Source organism: Cucumis sativus, unplaced genomic scaffold (genome assembly GCF_000004075.3).
Source record: "Cucumis sativus cultivar 9930 unplaced genomic scaffold, Cucumber_9930_V3 scaffold100, whole genome shotgun sequence".
Lineage (NCBI taxonomy): Eukaryota > Viridiplantae > Streptophyta > Magnoliopsida > Cucurbitales > Cucurbitaceae > Cucumis > Cucumis sativus.
Genome location: NW_022279510.1, coordinates 65,576 through 93,501, shown reverse-complemented (window position 1 = coordinate 93,501; position 27,926 = coordinate 65,576). Strand labels below are relative to the sequence as shown.

Sequence of the window (27,926 nt, the reverse complement as noted above, 5' to 3'; positions counted from 1 at the left end):
CATGGAATCAATTACAACTTTCAGCACCTGGTACACCTCAACAAAATGGTATATTAGAAATGAGAAATAAAACCTTGTTAGACATGGTTCGTTTAATGATGAGTCATGCTCAATTGCCTTGCTCGTTTTGGGGGTATGCAGATTGAACAATGTTCCTCGAAAAGTGTTTCTAAAATACCTTTCTGTAACGATCCAACACTTTATACTAAGGTGAGATCATTACCACTAAAACAAATAAAGACTTTTTATTTAAATCAAGAAAATACTAAGTTTTAAAAAGAAACACTCATAAAATATAAGTAAAGTATATAATAAATATTAGTTCGGAACCTATTTAAAATAAAAAAAATATATCTAAAAGTAAACATGGGTTCTGAAATAAATTTAATACTCAAAACATAAATGTGGAAGAAAACATAAGATGTTCCCTATGACGATCCACGGTCACTTCTTGCCATTCGCGAGCTTGCCTTTACCTGCTCCTTTACCTGAAAAATTAAACATAGAAAAGGGTGAGTATAAATTTATACTAAGTAAGAGACCCACTACTACTCCTGCTACGTGTCTGTTAACCTCTCGTTATAGTCCTGTAAGAAAATATCGAATATCTATTGTGCTCCCAAACGTACGCTATCCAGTGATCTTGTAGGAACACATCTAGACTCTTGGTGAACCCGAAGGAGTCACCCTAAAGAAGTGTAAGTGATCCTATTGATTCACATATAAAAGCTAAGCCACACAAACATAAATAGGTGGTGATCCCGAGGGACACCCATATGATACGACTCTAACAGGTAAAGCTAACACAACATCATAGTCTATACATATAACATAACATAAATAACATATCTCAAACATGATGTATCTCAACCATAGTATATCTCATTCATAACATATCGTGGTCATCACATATCTTAGTCATACATAACGATTTTTTATGTAGCTATCATTATCTAACATTCTTCACAGTCACATCACATGCATCATGGCTACGTTAATGCATACTAAGGGAAAACATAATGTAAGGATCTAATAATAAAACTTCTTACCTGGAGATTAATTATCAACTAATTCAGTCATAAACATAAACAAAATTAAAATTATTAATTTTGTCAACCATCACCCAACTATTTAATTAAGCATCCAAACTTCCAACTATTTAATTAAGCATCCAAACTGACCCCCAAGATTAAGGTTGAATCAAACAAAACCTTGAATGGAAAATTTCGGAGTCTCAAATCCTCAAATTAACACTTGAACCTTCAAACAAAAATAATTTAACTCATTCCATTGTAAACTTATTTAAGATCCAAAAAATATTCATTTGGGCATACCAAACCAACACAGCTCAAGAGATACCAAAAAGCAACTTGGCTTAAACTAAGGCAGAAATGGCCCACGCGGCTCTGCAGGAGGAGAATCGACTTGGCAGTCAGCTCGGGTGCACAACTCAAAAAGGAGAAAGAAATCGGCTGTGACAAGCGCGATTTACGAAGGAGTAGATAAGTGGCTCTGTGATGCACAGATCGACTTGCTCAAGCAAGGGTTCGTTTAACGATTGCCGGCAATGAGATCTGGGTGGCACGAGACAGAACTTAACGACGGTAAGGCTTAATGAAAACGTTCAAAAACTAGATGATTGATGAAATGAAAAGAGAGAGATTCCTCGGCTTCACCTACATGCAAACGTAGGAGGTGGGGGTGCATAGTCGGCTTGTGCGACTTCGTCACTAAGGAACAAAGGAGGAATGACGGTGTCAACAAACGACGAGCGGTGATCCTTGCAACGGAGCACGATGGCGGCTGGGGTTTGTGAAGAATTAAGAAGATGATGAATAGTTCCCTTTTTTGCACGTTTCACAAGGGTTAATTATATATAATAATAATAATGATATTTATTATTATTATCATTATTCCTTTTCTTTTGCTAATTAACAAATTAACCAAAATCAAATCATACTTTCTCTCCTCGTTAAATACCCATCAAACCAAACTTTTTACTTTCCCCAAAAATACAATATCTTTCCAAATAATTAGATTTTCCACAATATAATTATTTTCTCTCTAAAAAATATCTTTCCTAAAAAAAATCAATAATATATTATTCTACCCTTCCATAACTTAATTAATTATATACATATATAATTAACCAATAAACTTAAATCTCACCAAAATTTTCAATAGTATAATTAATTAAATAATCTTCCACTGAACATTCAATTAATCACAATTTCCACAATACTAAAAAAATTATAACACCCAATTAAATCCATCATAAATTAAATTAAACTAAGATAATTAAAAAAATAAAATTACCTTAATTTTTGGGTGTTACAGTTTTTGAATTTAAATAATTTTTAGACGTAACCAGCCTTAAGGACAGCATGTTGTACAAGTTACACCTCACTCATGCATACCTTGCTGCCATGGAGCAAATGTACATAGACTTATTGTTCAAAGTATTGGCACAGTGACAACCTACCTAGGATATCCAAACAACTCATGTACGGACACCGGCTGCAAGTGTTTAGATCCCAGTTGCGGGAGTTTAGGCCCCAATTGTAGCATATAACCTACTTGATATGCTTTCAGCAGAAGCCAAACACCTGAGGGATTTCAGGAAGTATAACCCTCGGACTTTCGATGGATCCTTGGCAAACTCCACCAAGGCGCAGATGTGGTTGAGTTCGGTGAAGACTATCTTTCGTTACATGAAGTGCTCCAATGACCAGAAAGTTTAGTGCGTCGTGTTCTTACTGACTGATAGAGACAGAGGCTAGTGGAAGTCCACATAGAGGATGTTGGGTGGAGATATGAGTCAGATCACCTAAAAGTAGTTTAAGGAGAATTTTCATGCCAAATTCTTCTTCGTGTCAAGAGTTCTTAAAGTTGGAGCAAGGCAATATGGCCATAGAGGAGTATGATCAAGAATTCGATGTGTTATCCCGATTTGCACCTGAGTTAGTGAGAACTGAGACTGAGAGAGTTGACAAGTTTGTCAAAGGCATTAAGTAGGAGATCCAGGGTTTCGTTAGAGTCTTTAGACTAGCTACCTAAGATGATGCACTACACATGACAGTGGATTTGAGTTTGCATGAGAGGATAAAGATGGCCAAGGCTGTAGAGAATGGTCCAATTGTAGGGTAGAAAAGGAAGGCTTAGCAGTAGCCTACAGTAGCACCACAAAGGAATTTGAGATTAGGTGGTTTGTTCCAGCAGCTTAGACAGTAGGTTGTTGAGGCAGGCAAAACCTTGAAGGAAGTATACATGTGTTCTAATTGTGAAAGGTCTCATTCAGGTCATTGCCTAATAGGAAGTAGTATATGCTACAAGTGTAGGCAACCTGACATATATATAGCTGATAATTACCCTCAGAAATAGTTTGAACCTATCTCGAACTAGACTTCTACATCTCGATAGGGGTGAGTTTTTGCCACTAATCAACAGGAGGCTGAGAAAGCTTACACAGTGGTGATAGGTACACTCCTAATCTTGGAGCACTTTGCTTTATTATTATTTGACTCGGGGTCCTCTCATTCTTTTATATCGCCAATTTTTGTTCAACATATGAGTTTACAAGTAGAACCCTTGAGTTATATGTTATTTGTCTCTACTCCATCTGGAGAAATTATGTTGTCGAAAGGAAAGATAAAAACATGTTAAATAGAAATAGCATATCATGTTTTAGATGTAACTTTATTAGTATTACACATGCAAGACTTTGATGTAATATGGGCATGAATTGGCTATCTGCTAACCATGCAAACATAGATTATTCTCGCAAGGAGGTAGTTTTTAACCCTCATGAGGCGACTAGTTTAAAGTATAAGGGGGCGGGGACTGTGGCCTACCCAAAGTTATCTCAACCATGAAGGCCAGTAAGTTGTTCAACCAAGGTACTTAGAGTATCTTGGCTAGTGTTGTAGATACCAGAGAGCCCGATGTATCCTTATCATCTGAATGAATGGTAAGGAAATACCCCGATGTTTTTTTAGAAGAGCTTTCAAGACTTTCTCCTCACAAAGAGGTTGATTTTGCTATTGAACTGAAACCAGGCACTGGTCCCATATCGAGAGCTCCATACAGAATGGCTCCAGCTGAGCTGAAGGAGTTGAAGGTCTAGTTGCAAGAATTATAGGACAAGGGCTTTATTCGATCTAGTATGTCACCTTGGGGAGCACCACATTATTTGTGAAGAAGAAAGATGGGTTGATGTGTCTTTGCATTTACTATAAAAAGCTTAATAAGGTGATAGTCAAGAACAAATATTCATTGCCCAGGATTGATGGCTTGTTTGATCAGTTTTAGGAGCCACTGTGTTCTCTAAGATCAATTTACGATCAGGATATCACCAGTTGAGGATTAGAGACAGTGATATTCCCAAGACTGCCTTTCCAGATATGGACATTACGAGTTTATTGTGATGTCCTTTGGCTCGACAAATGCTCCTGGTGTATTTATGGATTTGATGAATAAGGTGGTGCTTAAGGATTTCTTAGACACTTCTGTGATATTTTTTATTGATCACATCTTGGTTTACTCCAAGACAGAGGCTGAGCATGAGGAGTATTTGCATAAGGTATTAGAGACTCTTCGAGCCAATAGGCTATATGCCAAGTTTTCCAAGTGTGAGTTTTGACTGAAGCAAGTTTTGTTCCTTGGCCATGTAGTGTCCAGTGAAGGAGTTATTATAGACCCAGCAAAGATTAAAGTTGTTACCATTTGGCCTCGACCTTGTACAGTCAGTGAAGTTTAAAGTTTTTTGGTTTAATAGGTTATTACAGAAGGTTCGTGGAAGGCTTCTCTCGTATAGCTAGTCCTTTGACCTAGCTAACCAGGAAGGGGAATCCTTTTGTTTGGAGCCCAGCATGTGAGAGCAGTTTCCAGGATCTTAAACAGAAACTTGTTACTACACCAGTCCTTATAGTGCCAGATGGATCTGGGAGTTATGTGATTTACAGCGATGCCTCTAGAAAGGATTGAGTTGTGTATTGCTGCAATAAGGTAAGGTGGTTGTTTATGCCTCTCCTCAGTTGAAGAGCCATGAGCAGAACTACCCTACACATGATTTAGATTTGGCAGCAATAGTTTTGCACTTAAGATTTGGACGCATTATTTATATGGTGAGAAGATTCAGATCTTCATTGACCATAAGAGCTTGAATTGGTAAGGACTTAAATATGAGATAAATATGAGATAGCGCGGATGGCTCGAGTTGGTCAAGGACTACGATCATGAGATCGTGAGTTAGTAGGAAGGTATCATACTCTGTAGCACTCGTTACTAGTCAGGTTCCTTTGCACATAGATCTTGAGAAGCTAAGATTGCATTTTTAGTAGGAGAAGTCACCTCACAGTTAGCTCAGGTGTCAGTACAACCAACTTTGAGGCAGAGAATTATTATTGCTCAGCTCACTGATCCTTATTTGGTTGATAAGCGATGCTTAACAGAAGTAGGGTAAGCTGAGGAGTTCTCTTTATCCTCTGATGATGGACTCATGTTCGAGAGACGGTTATGTGTGCCAACAGACAGTGTAGTTAAGACAGAGTTGTTGGTTGAGGCCCATAATTCTCCACTTTCTATGCATCCAAATAGTACAAAGATGTATAAATATTTAAAACAAGTTTACTGGTGGAAAAATATGAAGAGAGAAGTGCCAGACTTTGTCAATAAGTCTCTAGTTTGCTAACAGGTGAAGACACTAAAACAGAAGCCAACAGGTTTTTTGCAACCTTGAGTGTGCCAGAATGGAAGTGGGAGAATGTGTCTATACACTAGTACAAAAGTGGTCTACGACGACAGTTATTTACTGTCGCGAACGGATTTCGCGACAGTTATTTTCAGTCATAGAAGCGGGAGTCATGGAAAGGCCTTCGACGACAGTTTTTTAAAACTGTCGCAATAGGTTATTTTATGACATGAAATAAATGTCGTTAATCAACATTCAATGACATTCAATAACTGTCATAATTTATTTTATGACATTCAATAACTATCATCATTTCTTTATTAACGACAGTTAAATAATTGTCACGAATTCTATTATCGTGACATGTATTAATTGTCATGAATATTTTTTTCGCGACAGTTTTTTTTTGTAAAAATGTCATTGTTTAGTTATTGACGACATTTTTTTCCAGTCAACGATTGTGCAATCGTGACAGTTTTTCGATAACATTAAATGTCATTGTTTTGTCATTGACGACATTTTTTTCCAGTCAAATATAATGTAATCGTGACAGTTTTTTTTGAAAAAAAATTGTCATTGTTTATCTTATGACGACATGTTATTCCTGTCACATATAGAGCAATCGTGACAATTTATTTATTAAATAACTGTCATCATTAGCGAATTTACAACAACTATTAACTATCACATTTCTCAATTTCCTATAGTTTTATCCTGTTCTCCATGCAGCTCCACCATTACACGAACCATTAGAATGACAATAATGTAGCTGAGAATGACAAATTTGAAATTATACAAGTTTCACACCAATGTACAAGAAAATAGCCAACACTTTAATATATATACACTATAATACGATTTATAATATTTGTACATCTTAATACAAGTTTCAGTAATCCACATGTACGAAATACTAGCCCTTAATCAAAAATATCTTAAATAACATTCGAATATATTTGACTGGACCAACCGAGAATGTTCGTTTCTGGAAATGATATTTGAAACAAAACTCATGAACTTGTCGACTCCAGTTGAACCTACAAAGAATCCATAACACATACGTACAGTCAATGAATAACTAAATCAACGTCTCAACAAAATACAGAACACAAACAGAACTTCAACACTTGATTCCATGAAATGAAAAGAGAAGACCATGAGGACTATATTAGGCAAACACAGTAAACAAAAACATACTGCTACTCTTTCTCTCTAGAATACACATACCAAAAACATACCCAGCTCACTCTCCCATTCTCTATTCATTTTACTACCCCACTCATGGTGGTCCCTCTTCAAATCTGATAATGAAAATGAAGTTCCTAAGAAGAGGAGAAAGAGATCAAGGAGAAGAAGAACGTCCATTCTCTAGATCTTTTTTTTATTTCCAAACAGAATAAACAACTTGAAACTTCAACCGATACACATCATAAAAACTAGCAGCCTGAGTTCAAATTTGCTAAAACCAGAAACAAAAGAGGGAAAAAGAAAACAACAGAAAACAGTAGGATCAACCAACAATTCCAAATAACCAAACCAAGCAGAAGATCAAAGCAATGAAAAATCCAAGGAAAACTCAGAAACCATAAGGCCAAAAGAGAGGAAAAACATAAATGATAAGAGAAGAAAAGAAAAGGGTCAAAGATTCATATATAGAAATGGAGATAAGAGTGTTACCGTGAGTTATTCCTTGGAGGTGTGGACATTTTGAACTTTAGCAGAAGAATCTAAGCAGTTACCTATTAAACTTCCAATAAACTCACATTCCAATAGTATTTCACAATGGCAAGATGGCCTGGGAGGCAATTTGGAAAGCAAAGGGAGAGAATTAAGAAACAAGGGAGAGAGAGTTACCTCAGTTAAAAAAGAACTCTCACATAACTCAAAGCTCAATGTCTCATCGATTGTTATCTTCAACTCTTTAAAATCTACAAACAAAATGAGAATAACATTAAAACTAAGAACTTTAACTTTTAAGTCTAGGAATCATGTCCTTGAAATAGAAACAAAATAGAAACTTGAAGTCTCTTTTTCTTCTTCCATTCCTAGGCTCCATCGTAATGAAAGCATGAAATGTGTAAAAAATGAAGGAAATTCAAGCATTGCATAAAACTATTTCACACATTTACCAATGTTAATTTACCTTTTTATTTATTTCAACCAACCATGTGGTGAACTCTGATCGTTTGTTCTTAAAAAAATAAAGTTACTCAGATCAAATTGAAGAAATCAACAAGCATTATAGAAACTTTTTCACAGTATAACAGAAATCAAGATCAAAATATGTATTCTCAACTTGCCTAGAATTAATATTGCTAAGCAAAAAAGAAAACATATTTCGCTTTAGACCGAAAACAAAATTGCTTTTAGTGATAGAGAAGAAAACAAATTTTGGGTTTGAGCAGTGAAGAATGTCTTAATCATAAAAAAACATACAAGTACGGAACAAGCCTTTCTACCTGCTGCTGGTAGTACTCTGCTACATAATCTTCAAGACTTGAATACATTCACCAAGAAAAGAGTGAGAGAAAAAGATGCATGAAGTTCCAAGCTTTTAATTCTTTATTTTCTTCCTCCATTAACAAACCAAAATCTAACTATACTCTATATCAATTCCAAATTACAAAATAAAGTAGTATCTATACAAATATAAACATGTTTTTATAAAGGCAAAAGAAAGATAAAATTTTTACTAGGATCTAGGACCATAAACTAGCCAACTCAAAGTAGAAACCCAAAATATTGGGGAACTACTACTTAACTCTCTATACCACAACCAATAAATTTCATAACATAAATATGGAGAAAAAAAAATACTAAATTGTAAGAATCAATCGGTTCTAAGTATGAAGTTACATCCAGAAATTACATTCCTACAAAATCAAACAACTATAACTGTGCAACCCTTGGTTGGATCATATTTGTCTCCCAACCTAATTAGGCAAAAGAGATTGAATTAGGGGGAATAACAAAAGGAAAGAAAATCTGGAAGTAAAAAGACAAGAAGTACCATTCTTCATCCTTGTGAGAAAAAGGCTTGTTTATGTGTTGTAATATACTTTGACTTGTATTCTTGATATCTAAAATAAAAAATGAAGTTCCACATAACTAAAAAGATCAACATACATGCTCTCAACTTCAACAACCAATATCTCATCTTCTTCAAGTTCTTGCAATAAATGGTGTATATGTCATCAAGCCTTCTCTGAAATCACAAATTATCAACATTGCATTTAAAATTATAAAGTTAAAAGAACGAAGTTAGAAAACACAATTCAATAAAATTATGAGACAAAACAATGCCATACTCTCTATTTACCATAAGACCAACTCATAACTATTGTTTTTACATATTCATACGATGAAGGTTCTGCACATATGTGTATAAAGAAAAGAAGAATTCACAACAGCATTCATCTAAGGTAAAAAAGGTAAAGCCGGGACGTCCCCTATTTGAAATGAAGATGAAGAATAAAAGAACGAAGAAACAAAGTTGCAGCAAGTAAATTGAGAAAGCGTACTAAATCAAGAGTTGAAAGAGATCTAACCTTCTCAATACCTAGGCCGTTGAGATTCATTTATACCGTTCCAATCTCTTTGGCCTAAATCATAAACCAAAGAATTTAAAACAAATTTCACACCATTCAAATGATAGATCTCTTCAAACCCACAATCATGTTCAAATTTAAAACATCCATGATCACAAATTCAAAGAATTACATCCTCTGGATGAAAAAAAAACACCAATAAAGTCATAGCAAAATACACTATGGAATTTAAAGCCGAGAACAAAATTTTGGAAAGCTTTCTTTACCCAAACACTTTCTTCCTCCACAAGCCTTCACAAGCCTTCACCAAACTAACTACCATCCTTTTTCGTTTTCTTTTTTTTTTCTCCTTATGTACACTAGCAAAAAAATATAACAAGATATATATATAGACACCTTTGACAAAATAAGGTGGTACTTTCATGACTACAAACTACAAACAAGATATATATATCGTATACGTTCTTGACATAACAAAATTTAAAATTTAAAATCACTTTAGATATAAACTTCAAAAAGCACATTCGATAGATTCACAATGCCACAACTTAATTATTAGACAACAAACAAAAGTTTATATAGTTGTTATCCTTTGGCCTTGATTTCCTAATTCGAACGAACAAAAATCAATCAAAAATCAACCAAATGCTTCATTGAGGCATTTCATCAAACACATTGTAAGCTACCAAAATGTTTCATCACCAACCTACAGAAATTCTTGAAAACAAAGAAAATAATTTTAAAGATTGCAAAGAAATCGACACTAGCCATGACATCTCTTTTGGAAATGAGGATAAGATCTTACCGACGAAACAATCCAATGAAATTGGGATAAACTGAAATCAAGAAACAATCCAATGGAGACAATGAAGAACTTCATAGAGAGAGAGAGAGAGAAAGAGATAAGGAAGAGAAGCTTACCGGCGGAGCGGTGGCGGTTTTGCTTCGCGAACGGAGAGAAGGGGAAGGATGGGGCGGCTGGGCTGCGGCGGAAAGAAAGACGGAAGGGAACGGCGGAAGGAAAAGAGAAAAGAGAAGGAAAGGAGAAGGAGACGGTGGAGTCGTCGCGGCATACGGGAGGAAGGAGAAGAGGCGCGGCGGTTGCGGCTGGGGAGAAGGGGAAGGACGCACGGGGAGGAAGAAGGAAATAGGGAAAAGAAAGAAAAAGGAAAAAGAAAAGAAAAGGAAAAAAGAAAAAAATTTTAACCCTAACATGACAGTTAATAACTGTCACGAAAAGTGTTTTCCAAAAAATTCCGTCTTTTCCCGCCAAAAACGCGAAATTTTATATTTCGTGACAGTTTTTTTTTCTTCCATTCATTTTTTGAGATATATAACTGTCATTGTAGGGTAGTTTTCTTCTAGTGATAGATTTCATTTTAGAACTGCCAAGGTCTCTGAAGGGTTATAAAGTAATTTGGTTTATTGTTGACAAGCTCACGAAGTCAGCCCATTTCACACTACTACAAAAACAGGCTCTCTTGACGTTTTTAAACTGTCAAGAGAAGGCTTTCTTGACCGTTTTAAAACCGTCGTTGAAGCCAGCGTCAAGAAAGGCAAAGTTCTTGACGGTTGATTAAACGTCAAGAATAGTGAACGTTGACGTTTTAGAAACGTCAAGTATACTTATGTTCATGACGTTTTAGAACCGTCAAGAATGGTATTATTTATGACATTTTAAAACCGTCAAGGATGAACTGATTTATGACATTTTAAAACCGTCAAGAATTTTAATATTCATGACATTTTAAAACTGTCAAGAATGTAATTGTTCTTGACATTTGTAAACCGTCAAAAATGCAATTGTTCATGATAGTTTAAAATCGTCAAGCTTGCAATTGTTCATGACATTTTAAAACCGTCAAGCATTTTTTTATTTTTTTTAAAAAAATAATTTGTAATTGAATTATGCTGTAATGGAACGATGATTGTCCTGTAATTGTCCTGTAATTGTCCAGAAACAGTTTCATAGATATTTGATATTCATCCAATATAGTTTCAAATCTCAAAAATATATAAATAAAACCATTCACCATATATAATATTCAATTCCAAGACTTTACATATACATAATGAAATAGGCTTTACATTAGATTTCATATGGCATTACATTGGCATGAATTCAAATCAACTTACAAAGTCACAAAACATGCCAGCTACAACAATAATCAAAAGTATATACGAATGAACAACCCCCCCCCCCCCCCTCTATACATAAAGTTTAAGGTCATAAAGAAGCGGCACAACAAAAAACTTCCTACTTCATGTAAGTTTATGACCTTAAACTTTAACAAAAAAACAAACCGTCAAACACTGATCAGAATCACAAAATATTAGTCATAGTCATATGTAAGAACCCAAAAAGTCAGCTAACTCAACTCGCACCTCGTCTAGTTCTGCCTGTGAGTATGATCTTCGTGTATCATCTATATATAAACATGCAAAATAAATTAAATGAATTAACTGACTATACAAATAAACCAATTAACTCACAAAATTAATATAGTTTGATATATAACATACCGCATCGGATATGACAATGCTTCCCCTAGTCACAATTTCTCTCAAATACCTCATGACGTAGTATCCACACTCAGTAACTCCGACTTGTAGTGGACACTATATAAAAGCAACAAATTTGAATAACAAAGTAATCCTTTGATGTAGTGGACACTATATAAAAGCAACAAATTTCACAATTCCCACATTTCAAACAAGGACAACGAATATAGGAGTTACTTGTATTAGAAAATCCAAATTTGATGAAGTTTTCCACACCCAACTCATAATCTTTAGACAATCTACTCTTGTGCATCCAAGATTTATCCATCATTGTAAATCTAATGAGAAATAAAGTTATTGTTTATTAATCAACAACATTTTATATTATAAAAGAGACTCAACCAATAGAAGTTGAAATAAAAAAAAGGACAAATATCGATTTATACCTCCGAACTTTGGATAGCATCAATTTAACTTTTTATGTATGCATCAATTTAAATTTTATGACCGTGGAAGTAAAACATAATAAAACATTTAAATGGATACATACCCAAAATTGAGATAATTGAAGTTCACATGTGAAAGCAACATGGCATAGGAAGAAAGAAAAGAAAAGGAAGTAAAAGGGAGAGAGTAGGGGAGGGTTTTGGGAAGCAACAGGAAGAGGACTTGACTTTATATTCCCAAATCCCAAAACAAAATCCACTATACAATGAAAGCTTTTTATAGCCTAAAATTAGAAAACCCCATAAATAAGAATAATAAAGAAAGTACTAAGAAGCATTTATTCTCTCACACCCAATCTAAACGAAAATCACAAGATTCACATCTGCATCTCATACAAACACCATCTACAATCTCCGTCTTGTCCACATACACACATTTATATATAGATTCCATGACAATCACGATATACATTCGACATCAAGTCTACTTCAATTCATATACATTCATATATATTTTCAGTCAACCCACAGTATACATTCAACACACATACAGTTCACAATCACAATTCACAATCACAATTGAGTCCAGTAGAAAATCTCTTACCTCGATTTCTATGCAAATTCTTCAATCTACTAAATCCAATGAATCAAATCCTAAACATAATCAATCATAAAATCAACATCGTTCTAAATAGTTTCAACCTTTCAAATTAGTCCATATGTAAATTCCACAACTTACCGAAATACTGGCGAACTGAACCCTCAACAATTCACAAATTGGTTGTGAATTTAAGGGAGCCCAAGGTTACTCCCAACACCTCAACGCACGACTGTCGAACTCGCAGCAAAATCCTAAGTGTGGGTCGGTCAGCGGTCGGCTAAAGGAGACGTGGTCGGAGAATCGCGCGGCAGTGCAGCAGTTGGAATGAAGGTTGCGCGGCAGTTACAGGTGGATGGGCGCGGCGGTTTCGATCCGAAGGAGAAAAGAGAGGGTGGCGGTTGGGTTCGGCGAGCGGCGGCGGTTGGGTTCGGCGAGCGGCGCGGTTTTGCTTCGCGAACGGAGATGGAGACGGCAGATCGGCGCGCGGGACGACTGCAACGCAGATCTGGACTGGCAGCGACGCGGTCTTGCTTCGCGAACGGAGATGGAGACAGCAGATCGGAATGGAGGTCGCGGCGCTCGACTTCAGTAGGGGAGACGTGGCGGCCGACGGCTGCTGCGAACGGAAGAGAAGGGGAAGGAGACGGTGGGGTCGTCGCGGCGCACGGGAGGAAGGAGAAGAGGGGCGGCGATTGCGGCTGGGGAAGGGGAAGGACGCACGGGGAGGAAGAAGGAAATAGGGAAAAGAAAGAAAAAGGAAAAAGAAAAGAAAAGGAAAAAAGAAAAAACAATATATATATTTCTTTTTCTTTTCTTTTTATTTAAATTAAATATAAATAATAAATAAATATATATTATATATAATATATATATAATATATAATAAAACAAAAAATATATATATATATACCTTTGGGGCATTACAAGCAGAGGTTCTTGCGTTTTAAAAACGTCAAGAATTTTTATAAATTTCTTGACGTTTTAAAAACGTCAAGCAATTTTACAATAGTCTTGACGTTTTAAAACCGTCAAGAATATTTTATAAATTTCTTGACGTTTTTAAAACGTCAAGTAAAATTTTAAATTCTTGACGTTTAAGAAACGTCAAGCATGTCGAATTCATACGCTTCTTAACGTTTTAAGAACGTCCAAAAATTAATAGATATTTCTTGATGTTTTAAAAACGTCAAGAAAAAATTTATTTTTTCTTGACGTTTAATAAACGTTAAGAATGATGTTTCAGAAAAATTCTTGACGTTTTTTATTAAAAATGAAATCTTTCTTGACGTTTTTCGAAAAAAACGTCAAGAAAGGAAAACAGCAACCGTCAAGAAAGCCTATTTTTCTAGTAGTGTCATCTTAGAAGAAGTCCACTTGTACTGTCAGTAAGTGGGCACAGTTGTATATGACCGAGATAGTGAGACTGCATGGAGTGCTCGTGTCAATTGTTTCTGATAGAGATGCCTATTTTACTTCCAAGTTTTGGAAAGGACTTTAGGCTGCCATGGGCACGAGATTGGACTTTAGTATAACTGTTCACCCTCAGACTGATGGTTAGACAGAGTGTTTGAGCCAAATTTTGGAGGATATGTTCCGAACATGTGTGCTAGAGTTTTCAGGAAGTTGGGACTCCTATTTGCATTTGATGGAGTTCGCTTATAATAACAGTTAGCAGGCTACCATTGACATGGCATCATTTGAAGCTCTGCATGGTAAGTGTTGTAGATTCTCTGTATGTTGGGGTGAGGTTGGTGCAGAGGATGTTATGTCCAAGCTAGTTCAGACCACCAATGAGGCCATACAGAAGATTAGAGCCCGCATGTTGACTGAGCATAGGATGTTATGTCCCAAGCTAGTTCAGACCACCAATGAGGCCATACAGAAGATTAGAGCCCGCATGTTGACAGCGCAGAGCATACAGAAGAGTTACGCCAATGAACAACGTAGGGATCTTGAGTTCGATGTAGGGGACATGGTTTTTGTAAAGGTAGCACCTATGAAGGGTGTTATGAGGTTTGAGAAGAAGGGAAACCTGAGTCCACGTTTCGTAACTCATCATTTGGCATTGCCTCTGTCATTGTCTGCAGTTCATGATGTATACGATGTATCCATGCTGAGGAAGTGTGTAACAGATCCAACACATATAGTTGATTATGAGTCATTGCAAATCAATGAGAACTTGAGCTATGAGGAGCAACCAGTTGAGATTTTGGCAAAAGAAGTTAAGTTGCTTCATAACAGGGGAATTAATTAATGTTCTTTATCAAAACCACGAGGTTGAAAAAGCTACTTGGGAGAGAGAGGACAACATGAGAGCTCATTATCCCGAGCTATACAAGGATTAGAACTTTCAAGGACGAAAGTTTCTCAAAGGAGGGACGTAATCTTATTTTTAAATTATCTTAATTTAATTTAATTTATGATGGATTTAGTCTAGTGTTATAATTTTTTTAGAATTGTTTGTTTTGTGGAAATTGTGATTAATTAAATGTTCAATGGAAGATTATTTAATTAATTGTATTATTGGAAATTTTGGTGAGATTTAAGATTATTGGCTAATTATATAAGTAAATATAATAAACTAAGTCATGGAAGGGTAAGAATAATTTATTATTGACTTTTTTAGGAAAGATATTTTTGAGCGAGAGAAAATAATTATATTGTGGAAAATATAATTATTTTGAAAGATATTGTATTCTTGGAAAAATAAAAAGTTTGGTTTGATGAGGAGACAGAGTATAATTTAATTGAGTTAACTTGTTAATTGGAAATGGAAAAGGAATAATGATAATAATAATAAATATCATCATTATTATTATATATAATTAACCCTCGTGAAACGTGCAAAGAAAAGAGAGAACTATTCATCATCTTCTTCCTTCTTCACAAACCCTAGTCGTCACTGAACCCATTGCAAGGATCATCACTCGTCGTTTGTGGACACTATCATTCCTCCTCCGTTCGCGTACAGGTGAAGTTGAGGTGTCTCTCTCTTTTTATTTATTTTTCGCACGTTTTTGTCAAGCCTCATTGTCGGCAAGTTCTGTCTCGTGCCACCAAAATCTCATCGCAGGCAACAGTCGAACGAACCTTTTGCCTGACCAAGCCGATATGTGCATCACCGAGCCGATTCTCCACTTCTTCACAAGTTGCCCTCAACTCTGCTGATTTTTCCTCTCTTTGCGAGTAGTGCGCCCAAGCTAACCGTCGAGCCGATTCTCCTTCTGTCAAGTTGTGTGAGCCATTTCTACCTTAGTCCAAGCCAAGTTACTTTTTGGTATCTCTTGAGCCTTTTGGGTGAATTTGTGTTGGGTTTGGTACGTCCAAATGAATATTCTTTGGATCTTAAATAAGTTTTACAAGAGAATGAGTTGAATTACTTTTGCTCGAAGGTTCAAGTGTTAATTTGAGGATTTGAAACTGCAAATTTTTTCATTCAAGGTTGTGTTGGATTCAACCTTAGTCTTGGGGTAAGTTTGGATGCTTAATTAAATAGTTGGATGATGGTTGACAAAATTAACAATTTTAATTTTGTTTATGTTTAGGCCTGACTTAATTGAGAATTGACTGTCAGGAAGGGACTATATTTTCACTATATTTTCAACTAATTAATCTCCAGGTAAAAGATTCTACTACTAGCCTCTTACATTATGTTTTACCTTAGTATGCATTAACATAGTTATGATGCATGTGATGTGACTGTTAAGGATGTTAGATAATGATAGCAACATAGAAAATCGTTATGTATGACTGAGATATGTGATGACCATGATATGTTATGAATGAGATATACTATGGTTGAGATATATTACGATTAAGATATGATATTTATGTTATGCTATATGTATATGCTATGATGTTCTGTTAGCTTTACTTGTTAGAGTCGTACCATGTAGGTGTCCCTCGGGATCACCACCTATTTATGTATTTGTGGTTAGGTTTGATGTGTGATTCGACAAGATCACTTACAACTTGACTCTTCTTTAGGGTGATTCCTTCTGCTTCACCAAGAGCCCATATATGTCCCTACGAGATCACTGGATAGGGTGATTTCAGTAGAATAATAGATATGCGGTACTTTCTTATAGGAGGACTTTAACGTAAAATTAACAAACACGTAGTGGGACTAATAGTGGATCCCTTACTAAGTATAAATTTAGACTAACTCCTTTCTAGATTTAATTTTTCAGGCAAAGATAGAAATAAAGGCAAGTTGGCGAATGACAAGAAGTGACCATGGTTCTCCATAGGGGACAATTTATGTTTTATTTAGCATTTATATTTTCAATATTAAATTTTCATAAACTTATTTCAGAACCCATATTTACTTTTAGATATATATTTTTATTTTAAATAGGGCCCAAACTAATATTTTATTTATTGTTTTCTTTACATACTTTACTTATATTTTATGAATAAATATTTGAAGTGTTTGTTTTAAAACTTAGTATTTTCTTTGATTTAAATAAAAAGTCTTTATTTGTTTTAGTAGTAATAGTAATCAACTTAGTATAAAGAGTTGGGTCGTTACACTTTCGAGTTATGTAGAGGATGTAAACCTAGTTAAGTCACTCCATAATTTGGGGTTGTCCGCACACGTTTTAGTGTCAAATTCTAAGAAGTTGGACTCTCGTTCAAGTTATGTCAATTTTTTTGTTATCCTAAAGAAACGAGAGGTGGTCTATTCTTCGATCCACAAGAAAACAAAGTGTTTATATTGACAAAGGCTACTTTCTTGGAAGAAAACAACATGAGAATCATAAACCATGAAGCAAATCAAAATTAAGTGAAGCTACTAATGAATCAACAAGGGTTGTTGATGAAGTTGGTCCCTCATCAAGAGTTGAGGAAACCAACACATCCGATTAGTCTCATCCTTCTCAATTGTTGAGAATGCCTCGATGCAGTGGGAGAGTTATATCACAACCTAATCGTTACTTCGGTTTAACTGAAACTCAGGTTGTCATACCAGATGATGTCGTTGAGGATCCATTGTTCTATAAATAGGCAATGACTGATGTAGACAAGGACTAATAGGTTAAAACCATGGAATCTATGTACTTCAATTCAGTATGAGAGCTTGTAGATCTACCTGAAGGGGTGAAACCCATAGGGTGCAAATGGATCTATAAGAGAAAGAGAGATTCAGCTGGGAAGGTACAAACCTTCAAAGCTAGACTCTTAGCAAATGGGTATACCCAAAGGGAAGGGATTGACTACGAGGAAACTTTTTCTCTGTTGCTATGTTAAAGTCTATAAGGATTCTCTTGTCCATAGTCACTTTTTATGATTATGAAATATGACAAATGGATGTTAATACTGCTTTTCTAAGTGGCAATCTTGAAGAGAGTATCTTTATGTCTCAGCCTAAGGGTTCATAACCCAAGGTTAGAAACAAAAAGTTTACAAGCTGAATCGATCCATTTATGGGTTGAAATAAACATCTAGATCTTGGAACATTAGATTGATATTGCGATCAAATCTTACGGTTTTGACCAAAATTGATGAGCCTTGTGTATACAAAAAATCAACAAAGATAAAGTAGCTTTCTTAGTACTTTATGTGGACGATATCCTTCTCACTGGAAATGATGTAGGATACCTAACTAACGTTAAAACTTGGCTACCAGTCCAATTCTAAATGAAAGATTTGGGAGAGCACAATTTGTTCTTGGGATCCAAATCATAAGGATCGTAAGAACAAAATGCTAGCACTGTCTCAGGCAACCTATATCGACAAAATATTGGTTCGATATTCGATGCAAACTCTAAGAAGGATTTATTACCTTTCAAGCACGAGGTTTACTTGTCTAAGGAACAATGTCCTAAGACACCTCAAGAAGTTGAGAAGATATGAGACATATTCCATATGCCTTAGTTGTGGTAGCTTAATTTATGTTATGTTCTGCACTAGGTTAGACATTTATTATGTAGTGGGAATAGTCAGTAGATATCAGTCCAACTTAGGGTTAGACCACTAGACGACGGTTAAAATTATTCTTAAGTATCTTAGGAGAATGAGAAACTACATGCTTGTGTATGAAGCTAGGGATTTAATCCCGATTTCTAAACAGATAAGGATTCTAGGAAATCTAGTGGGATTAGTGTTCACCCTAAACGGGAGAACAGTAGCATGTCATAGCATCAAGCAAGGATGCATTGTAGACTCTACTATAAAGGTTGAGTACGTCGTTGCTTGTGAAGCAACAATAGAAGCAATTTGGCTAAGGAAGTTTCTGCAAGATTTGGAAGTTGTTCCAAATATGAACATGCCCATCACTTTATATTTTGATATCAATTGGGCAGTGACCAATTATAAGGAACCTCAAAGCCACAAATGAGGAAAACATATAGAGAGAAAATATCATCTGATACAAGAGATTGTGCAACGAAGTGAAGTGATCGTCACCAAGATTGCTTTGGAGCATAACATTGCTGATCCATTTACAAAGACTCTCACGGCTAAAGTGTTCGAGGCTCATCTAGAGAGTCTAGATCTGCGAGTTTTGTACATTAGGTAATCTAGGACAAGTGGGAGATGTGTAATGGGTATGGGGATGTCCTAGTTTATTGTATTGGGGATTTAATTGTTGAGTACTACAAATTTGTAAATCTACTAATTTAGAGGATTTTCTCATATCGTGCTTCATTTCTAATTCATTTTAAAGGATTTATCTTGATCTCTAAAAAGAGTGGTCGTAATGGTTTGATCCTAAACCATGGAAATGATTGAGCTTGTTCTTACACTTGAAAAAAGGAACGTTGTATGGATCTACTCTAAGCCATCGAAAGAGTCAACTTTGAGTGAAATAACCAAGAGGAGCTTGAAAAGTGGATGTAGGTCGGTTGTGCCGAGCCACTATAAAATTCCCGATGTTAATTTCTTTATCTCTCAACTATTTAATTTTGCAATTAATTTGTTATCAAATTTTAGTGTTTGAAATTAATTGCAACTTTTGTTCTTGAGATTAATTGCTCACTTCTCTATTTAGGTTGGTTTAAGTTTATCTTTGCATATTTGTGTTACCAATTTTCTTGTTATAAACATTAAAATGGATGTTTGAATTTGTTAACGTCACCTTATAAGTTATTTTGATGTGCATGCATTTGTATGAGATTATTGATTACATTATTTATTAGCAAAAAGTTTGTTAATTTATTTAATTTGGCCCACTTGTTTCATTAATTTGTAAAATCCCTATTCACCCTCTTGAGGATTCCCATACCGATCGTACACGAGATACAATTGAAGATAATTCAAATTCTAGATTAAGTTAAATATGTGATGCTTAACTTAGTAATTAATTAATTGGAAAAGTAATTAATTAAATTAAATCATGAATAATACACATAAATGTAGCAAAACCCAAAAATATTTACGTCGCATGTAACAAAAAATTAAAGCACATGAAGCCACCATTATTTTTTTTATAAATTTCAGATTTTCCCTTTGTCATTATTTTTGCGCATTGTGAAACCATTCTTCACTTCACTTCTTTTCTTCTTCTTTGCAATTTATTCTTCTCTTCTTCGTATTATTAATTTCTTCATATTATTACTTCTCTTTCATATTCTCACTTCTTCTTGTCTTTGATTTCTTCATTTCCTTTTTCAAAATTTCTTCCTTCTTCATCTCTCATCTTTTTTTTTGCTTCTTGGTACAAGATCTAAATGATATTAGTACATGATTTAAATGATAATGTATCAATATCTAAATCATCAGTTGTCTATCCCAGATAAACAGACATAGACCACTGTTACTAATGGATCGTTTAGATTTGGTACAATATTGTTTAGACTAAATAAAAGATCGTTTATGTTGGGATTTATGTCCTAAAACTCGTAGATTGTAAATATAATCCATTAATCGTTGTTAATAACATGTTATTATTGTAATAATTGTTATTGGTTATAATATTAGTTGTCTTAATAACTCAAATCAAACAAACTAACATCCTAAGTTGTTTAATGAATCTTAAACAGTATGTAGAGACATACAGGGATAAAGGTTCAAGATCAGCTTAAAGGTTCTATAGTACAAGGATAAGGCTGAATACCTAATCCTGGTAACACTATGAATATGGCTCACTTTGTATTTGATACAAACACAATGATTCAACGCGTTTGTGTAGTTGACATACGAGTGACGGTATCTTATGCAATAAGTTTACATAAGATCAGACGGCAAAATAATAACTACTAGATGAAACTCTGTTTACTAGTCAGGTTTCTATTCATTAGGATGACCTAGGTAACTTAGTTTTAATTGTAACGCCCCAACTTTTCTAGAAGGTTGAGGTCATTACTATTTAAGTAAATATAGATTTTTTTAATATACAAGAAAATAAATTAAAATTTGAGGAAAAACTTTAAATAATAAGTAGTTAAAATAACTGATCAAAATACCAGTTTGGGCCCAAAAATAGAAGAAATACTTAAAGTAATTGAACCAGAGTTCTGAAATAAACCTATGAAAATATAACTCATGTTGTCCTCTTTCTCTCAAGTAGCTTCCTCAACCTCGTGGTTTCGCCACAAAACCTTGACCAATGTAATTCCGCTGTTACAAAGCAGTTTAACTTCCTTAGCCAAAATCTCAACTGGCCGCTCCTCATAGCTTAAGTTGTCGTTAATTTGCAACGGTTTGTAGTCGACTATATGTGAGGGATCTGCCACATACTTCCTCAGCATGGAGACATGAAACACATCATGAACTGCAGATAATTGCGGAGGCAAGGCCAAATGATAAGCTACAGGGCCAATCCTTTCAAGAATCTCAAACGACCCTACAAAACGTGGACTCAACTTCCCTTTCTTCTCGAATCTTAGAACACCCTTTATAGGTGCTACCTTCAGAAAAATCATGTCTCCTACGTCAAACTCAAGATCCCTACGTCGTTCATCAGCATAGTTCCTCTGTCTCTCTCTGTGTTGTCAATATGCGAGCTCTAATTTTCTGTGTGGCTTCGTTGGTGGGCTGAACTAGTTCAAGGCCTAACATTCTCTACTCACCAACCTCACCCCAACAAACCGGGATCTACAACTTTTACCATACAAAGCTTCAAACGGTGCCATGCCAATGGTAGCTATTATAGGCGAACTCCATCAAGTTCAAGTGGGAGTCCCAACTCCCTAAGAACTCCAACACACAAGCTCGCAACATATCCTCCAGAATCTAATTCAAACGCTCTATCTGACCATCAGTCTGAGGATGAAAAGTTGTACTGGAGTCCAATCTCGTGCCCATGGTATCATTATTATCATTATTTAATTTCCCCAACGAACTCATTTTTTTCTATTTCAAATAATTTTTCTCTTTCTTCATTACCGACTCAATATATCATCAATAACTTCTCTCTTTTCCATAATAATTATATTATGAATAATTATATTATGAATAATTATATTATCCCATAATATAATTATTCTTATTCCTCTATAACTTTGCTTATACTGATAAACAATAATTACTCATAATACTTCAAACTTTACAAATTTAATTTACCAACCAATCAATCCAAAAATCACCACTTTAACAATAGGATTTCAAATTTCAGAATTAACCACATATCACTCCAACGTACTTAACTTCCACAAATCAAATAATTTCACACATAACACCTAAAAAATTTCAATATAACACACATTAAAGTTAACTTACTAGTTTTGGGATGTTATATTGAAATCAATCATTTCCTTCATCCACCTTCATCTACGTTTGTGCCCAGCTCTCACGACCACCATCAAAATATTTTTCTCTCCAGTGAATCGTGTTTGTGAGATAGCCAGATTCAGCATTCACCACCCACAAATCTCCAACTCTGAACCCATTCGGTTAGATACCCACCTAAAATCGGACTGATTCTGATTCAACAGTCACAACCCACACGTTTCAGCAGTCACCGGTGAACCTATTTGATGAGATATCTGGTGAACCCATTAGTTTGTAGCTTTAAAAAAGATAAACTCTTATACTTTTGTGTACGTTACTCTGAACGCTTTTGTTTACTGTGATGTTCTATGCTAATTTGTATTGTTTTCTAACATATCTTCCAATTGCTAGGAAGAAGTTGCTTAAGTGATTCTTAAAGAAGGGTAAGGAGAGGTAATGATTCATACTCCTTGAAAATTAAATCCGTATTTTTATTTATTTGTATTATCTTTAAGATTTTGAAAAAGTTTTTTTTACGCTTGTGTATCCAAAGAATGAATGGATGCTTTCGATTTGTAATTATTGAATTGGTTTGTGCTTCAATATTACAAAATCAATTATAATTTTAAACTATATTCATTTAACTTAATAACATTAATTAAATTATAATTTCTATTAATATTGATTTAAGAGTGTCATTAGTGTAATTATATCAATATAATGCGATCTTATCCAATTTTACCAACAAAAAACAAGTCAAATATGGACTAGTAAATCCACACTCTTTGTCATAAGAGATATAATAACGTTTTTATGGGTCATTTTAAAAAATGACAAAACAACTTTTTCTTTTGAATTTTAGCAAATAGCATTTTTTATCTGAAAAAGATACATCAACCCATAATAACACTACAACAAATCTGGGTTGTAGTGTCAGGTGAAAAAAATGAAAAATTGTCTTTATTGTCGTTTTTGAAAAGGTGGATCAAACCGACATTAATGATAAGGGTTTAATGTCGTTTTTAAATCGACATTAATGATCAGCCAGTTTTATTTTTTTTTTTTAATTTTTTGTATTTTGTAAAAACTGACATTAATGGCCCCCCATTTTTAATTTCTTTTTAAAAAATTGTTAGGTTTTAAAAAGTAAATTTTTCCTCTCTTTCTTACTTTTCTCTTTCTTACTCTACTCTTTCCCTATCAATTTTTCTTTTATTTCTCTCCAAGTTGGTTTCTAATTTTGTTCTCTTCTCAATCTGTGACCCTAGATCGCGAACGGCAACCAATCTTCATCGTGCTTCCGCCGCAAAAATCCTTGGGTTTCTTCATTTGATTGTTAACTTGTGACTGCTAGGTAGCATTATTGATTATTAATTGTCTTTATTTTTTCAAATGTGCAGCCTTATTCATACTATCTTTTGTTAGAAAAATGAAAGAAGAGAAGACATAGAAATGAGCTTGGTAACTAGCATTCTTGTAGGTGGATTTGCCAAAATGGAAAATGTAGAGTAAGTAATTTTGGTATAGCTATTTGGAGTGTTATGTGAAGCACAATATCTTCATAATGTGATGCGTTTTGGTTTTCGATTGAGATCAATCTTGGTAATTAATTGTTTTGAATTGTGTTTTATTTTATCTTTTAGTAGTAAATGTTTTTGTTTTCTTTAGTTTAGTTTGAGTATTAGTCTGTTTTGATATATTTGTAGGTTGCATCTATTTATCCATATATTTATCTTTGATCAATACCTAGCTAGTGGAGTCTCTTCTTTTTATGGGCTTCCTTATATTCCATGTTCTTTTACTATATATTTGAGATTTTCACCTTCCATAAATGAAATAAATTAACTATTTTCATTTGAAAAGAAAAACGATCCAATAGGAGTTTGTAAGATTATTTATCATCTCCATTGTTTAACTTTCTCTATAAAAACAATGTTGCTATTGATGGGTAAATTTATACAATTAAGAGTAAGAAGCCTATAGACTAGCATTGCTAAATTGAACATTCAAAATTTGCTTTGAAGTAAGAGTCGAGGATGGTATAATTATTCTTTAGTTGTATTCCTCTTTTTCTTATAGATCTTTGAAGAACCAAATTAGGTTATTTTCTTCTTCTTAATGAGTTGTTTTATCAAAGCTTATTTTCTTCTTTATTTTTGCAGCACTTTTGGGTTGCCATTTCAATTGTCTTCTTTGTTGCTGCTACATTATTTACTCTACTGAAACTTTGTGGTAATTTTTAATTTTCCACATTTAGATTGCAGTCTGTTTAGTTTGATTTTAAATAATATGTACTAATTTTGCAAATTCTAGATTTAATCTTCCCCAGGTTGTAAAGTATATTTTGGTCTTAGATAGCCAGCCAAGCTAAGCTAAGTAGATGGAAGCAATTGTTGAAGTTGAAGATTGTGAAAGCGTTTAAGATTTCTTATTTAAGTCTTGTATTAGGATCTAGTTTCATGTATTATTATAGAATGTATATACAAACGCAATATTAAGATTTCATTTTCTATATACAAATGTAAAAGAAAAATATTGTAGTTCCTAAAATAATATTAATTTTATTGATTTGTTGGTGTGAGAAAAAAATATTTATTTACACGTATCTAATGTCAGTTTATAAAAAATGAACAATAATGCAATAATTATATATTTTTTTGTAAAAATAGATCCAAAAACAAGACTTTAATGTCGGTTTAAAAACGATATCAAAGGCAAACTGACACTAAAGGTCAAAAATAGCACCATAAAAAATGTCGGTTTTAAACCAACATCAATGACCATACCGACATTACTGATGCATTTGATATCGTTTTTAAACCGACATCAAAGCAAAAACGACATTAAAGGCCTTTAATAACGTTAGCATAGATGTCAGTTCCGAACTGACACCAAAGATCATTAATGTCGTTCCGAACTGACACCAAATATCATTAATGTCGATTTTAAACCGATATTGAATGGCAAATTTCTTCTAGTGTAACCAAATTTATATAATTTGAGAATCAACATTTTAATAATTTTATTCAATCTTACTAACTTCAAAATAACCAAATTGAATTTGAATTTCAAAATAACAAAATTATAATTTAATAGTATTTGAGAATCTCAACGATAGATTTTGTATCAAAATAACCTTAATTGAATTTCAAAAGTAAAAAATATCAACTTGTTCGATATCTTTATCTCAAAATAATATTAATGGCTTGAATATCAAGAAAACTAAATTATTATTTTAAAATTGAGAGAATCTCAACATTAAAAAATATCAACTTGTTCGCACACACGAACACCCACAAGCACACGCGCACACGAGCACACACGTCTCACACACACGTGCACATGCGCACACACGGACACGCTAGCGTACACGCACACTCACCCACACGCCCACGCGCACGCACACATATGCACAAAGATGTGTAAATGAATTAAGATTAAAAAACAATTACAATAATTATGTTTAGGAGTAAAAATCATGTTCATTTGACTTAAAAACATTAATTAAATTATAATTTCTATCAATATTGGTTTAAGAGTGTCATTATTTCAATATAATGCGGTTTTATGCAATTTTACCAACAAAAAATAAGTCGAATATGGACCTGTAGATCCACACTCTTTGTCCTAAGAGATATAACAACTTTTCTATGGGTTATTTTAAAAAATGGAAAAACTATTTTTTCTTTTGAATTTTAGCAAATAACATTTTTTGCACGTGCATGGTATTTTACAAAATATCCACCTTCCCCAACTGTAATTATTTAGTTTCTACGTTGTAATTAATTTATGTCATTTATCAGCTTTTAATTAATTTTTACTTGAAAAATATACATCAATCCATATTGCAACTTTTTTTTTAATATCTTGGGACTCAACTAATTGATTCAATATTTTAATAACTTTATTCAATCTTACTAATTTCAAAATAACCCAATTGAATTTGAATTTCAAAATAACAAAATTATTATTTTTCAGAATTTGAGAATCTCAACATAGATTTTGTATCAAAATAACCTTAATTGAATTCAAAATTAAAAAATATCAACTTGTTCGCTATTTTTATCTCAAAATAACATTAATGGCTTAAACATCAAGATAACGAAATTATTATTTTAAAATTGGAAGAATCTCATCACTAAAAAATGTCAACATGTTCGCACACGCACACACGCACGAACGCACACATAAAGCATAGAAAAACTTTTAAACCATATTCATTTGACTTAATAACATTAATTAAATAACAATTTTTATCAATATTGGTTGAAAAGTGTCATTAGTGTAATTATTTTAATATAATGGAGTTTTATCCAATTTTAACAACAAAAAACAAGTCGAATATGGACCCGTAGATCCACACTCTTTGTCATAAGAGATATAGCAACGTTTTTATGGGTCATTTTAAAAATGACAAAACTACTTTTTCTTTTGAATTTTAGCAAATAGCATTCTATCACGTGCATGGTATTTTCTAAAATACCAAAATATTCATCTTCTCCAACTGTAATTATTTTGTTTCTACTTTGTAATTAGTTTATGTTATGCATTTATCAACTTTTAATTATTTTTTTATCTGAAAAAGATACATAAACCTATATCATAAATTTTTTCTTAATATCTCGAGACTCAAGTAATTGATTCAAGATTTTCATAAATTTACTCAATCTTACAATTTTCAAAATAACCTAATGGAATTGAAATTTCAAAACAACCAAATTGAATTTCAAAATAACAGAATTATTATTTTTCAAAATTTCAAAATTTCAGATAGATTTTGTATTAAAATAACCTAAATTGAATTTCAAAATTAAAAAATATCAACTTGTTCGCTATCTTTTATCTCAAAATAACATTAATGACTTGAATATCAAGATAATAAAATTATTATTTTAAATTTGAGAGAAACTCAACATTAAAATATATCAACTTGTTCACACACAAGCACACACGGACACGGGCAAACGCGCACACACGTACACACGCACGTATGAGTGCACACACACCGACACACCCACGCGCACAAGCACATACGCGTCCGCACACACACAGACACACATAAGCACACACACACACGTGTGCACATCAGCACACAAACACGAATGCACACACGCATACACACACCCACCCACATGCACAAATGTGCACAAACGTACACTTGCACGCACACACACTCGCACGCATACACACACGCACGAACGCACACTCACACCCACACGCATACCCACACACCGACACGCACGCACATACACACACGCACAAATGCACAAAACTGCGTAAATGAATTAAAGATAAGAAACAATTACATTACTTGTGTTTAAAAAGACTTTTAAACCATGTTCATTTGACTTAATAACATTAATTAAATTATAATTTTTATCAATATTGGTTGAAAAGTGTCATTAGTGTGATTATTTCAATTTAATGCGATTTTATCCAATTTTACAAAAAAAAAAAAAAACAAGTCGAATATGGACTAGTAGATTCACA

The 27,926-nt window shown here is 33.9% G+C and overlaps 2 protein-coding genes and 2 long non-coding RNA genes across 13 annotated transcripts; 1 reads left to right on the top strand and 3 right to left on the bottom strand.

Moving 5' to 3' along the window:
- Positions 1–7,251: 7,251 nt before the first annotated feature.
- On the bottom strand, positions 7,252–9,671 carry LOC116405427. Of its 10 annotated transcripts, none has more exons than XR_004218559.1 (5): positions 9,504–9,671; positions 9,238–9,291; positions 8,816–8,894; positions 8,149–8,622; positions 7,252–7,617 (listed from the first exon to the last, which is right to left on the bottom strand). XR_004218559.1 is itself a non-coding variant. In XM_031889449.1 (4 exons), exons 2-4 carry the CDS (start codon positions 9,265–9,267, stop codon positions 7,373–7,375), a joined length of 354 nt encoding a protein of 117 aa, XP_031745309.1. In that variant the 5' UTR covers positions 9,268–9,291; positions 9,504–9,671; the 3' UTR covers positions 7,257–7,372. The 10 variants fall into 10 exon arrangements, 1 of the variants encoding a protein (XP_031745309.1); XR_004218558.1 differs by having other exon boundaries at positions 7,253–7,617; positions 8,700–8,894; XR_004218564.1 differs by having other exon boundaries at positions 7,368–7,428; positions 7,544–7,617; positions 8,126–8,894.
- Positions 9,672–12,785: 3,114 nt separating this feature from the next.
- On the bottom strand, positions 12,786–13,370 carry LOC116405428. The gene is made up of 2 exons (XR_004218565.1): positions 12,925–13,370; positions 12,786–12,839 (listed from the first exon to the last, which is right to left on the bottom strand). It is a non-coding gene; the product is annotated as an uncharacterized LOC116405428 (long non-coding RNA).
- A 7,916-nt stretch (positions 13,371–21,286) lies between these two features.
- On the bottom strand, positions 21,287–21,649 carry LOC116405424. Its single transcript, XM_031889447.1, has one exon. The coding sequence runs from the start codon at positions 21,647–21,649 to the stop codon at positions 21,287–21,289; it is 363 nt and encodes a 120-aa protein (XP_031745307.1).
- Positions 21,650–23,856: 2,207 nt separating this feature from the next.
- Positions 23,857–24,936, top strand: LOC116405430. Its single transcript, XR_004218567.1, has 3 exons — positions 23,857–23,944; positions 24,599–24,668; positions 24,750–24,936. It is a non-coding gene; the product is annotated as an uncharacterized LOC116405430 (long non-coding RNA).
- The last annotated feature ends 2,990 nt before the right edge of the window (positions 24,937–27,926 follow it).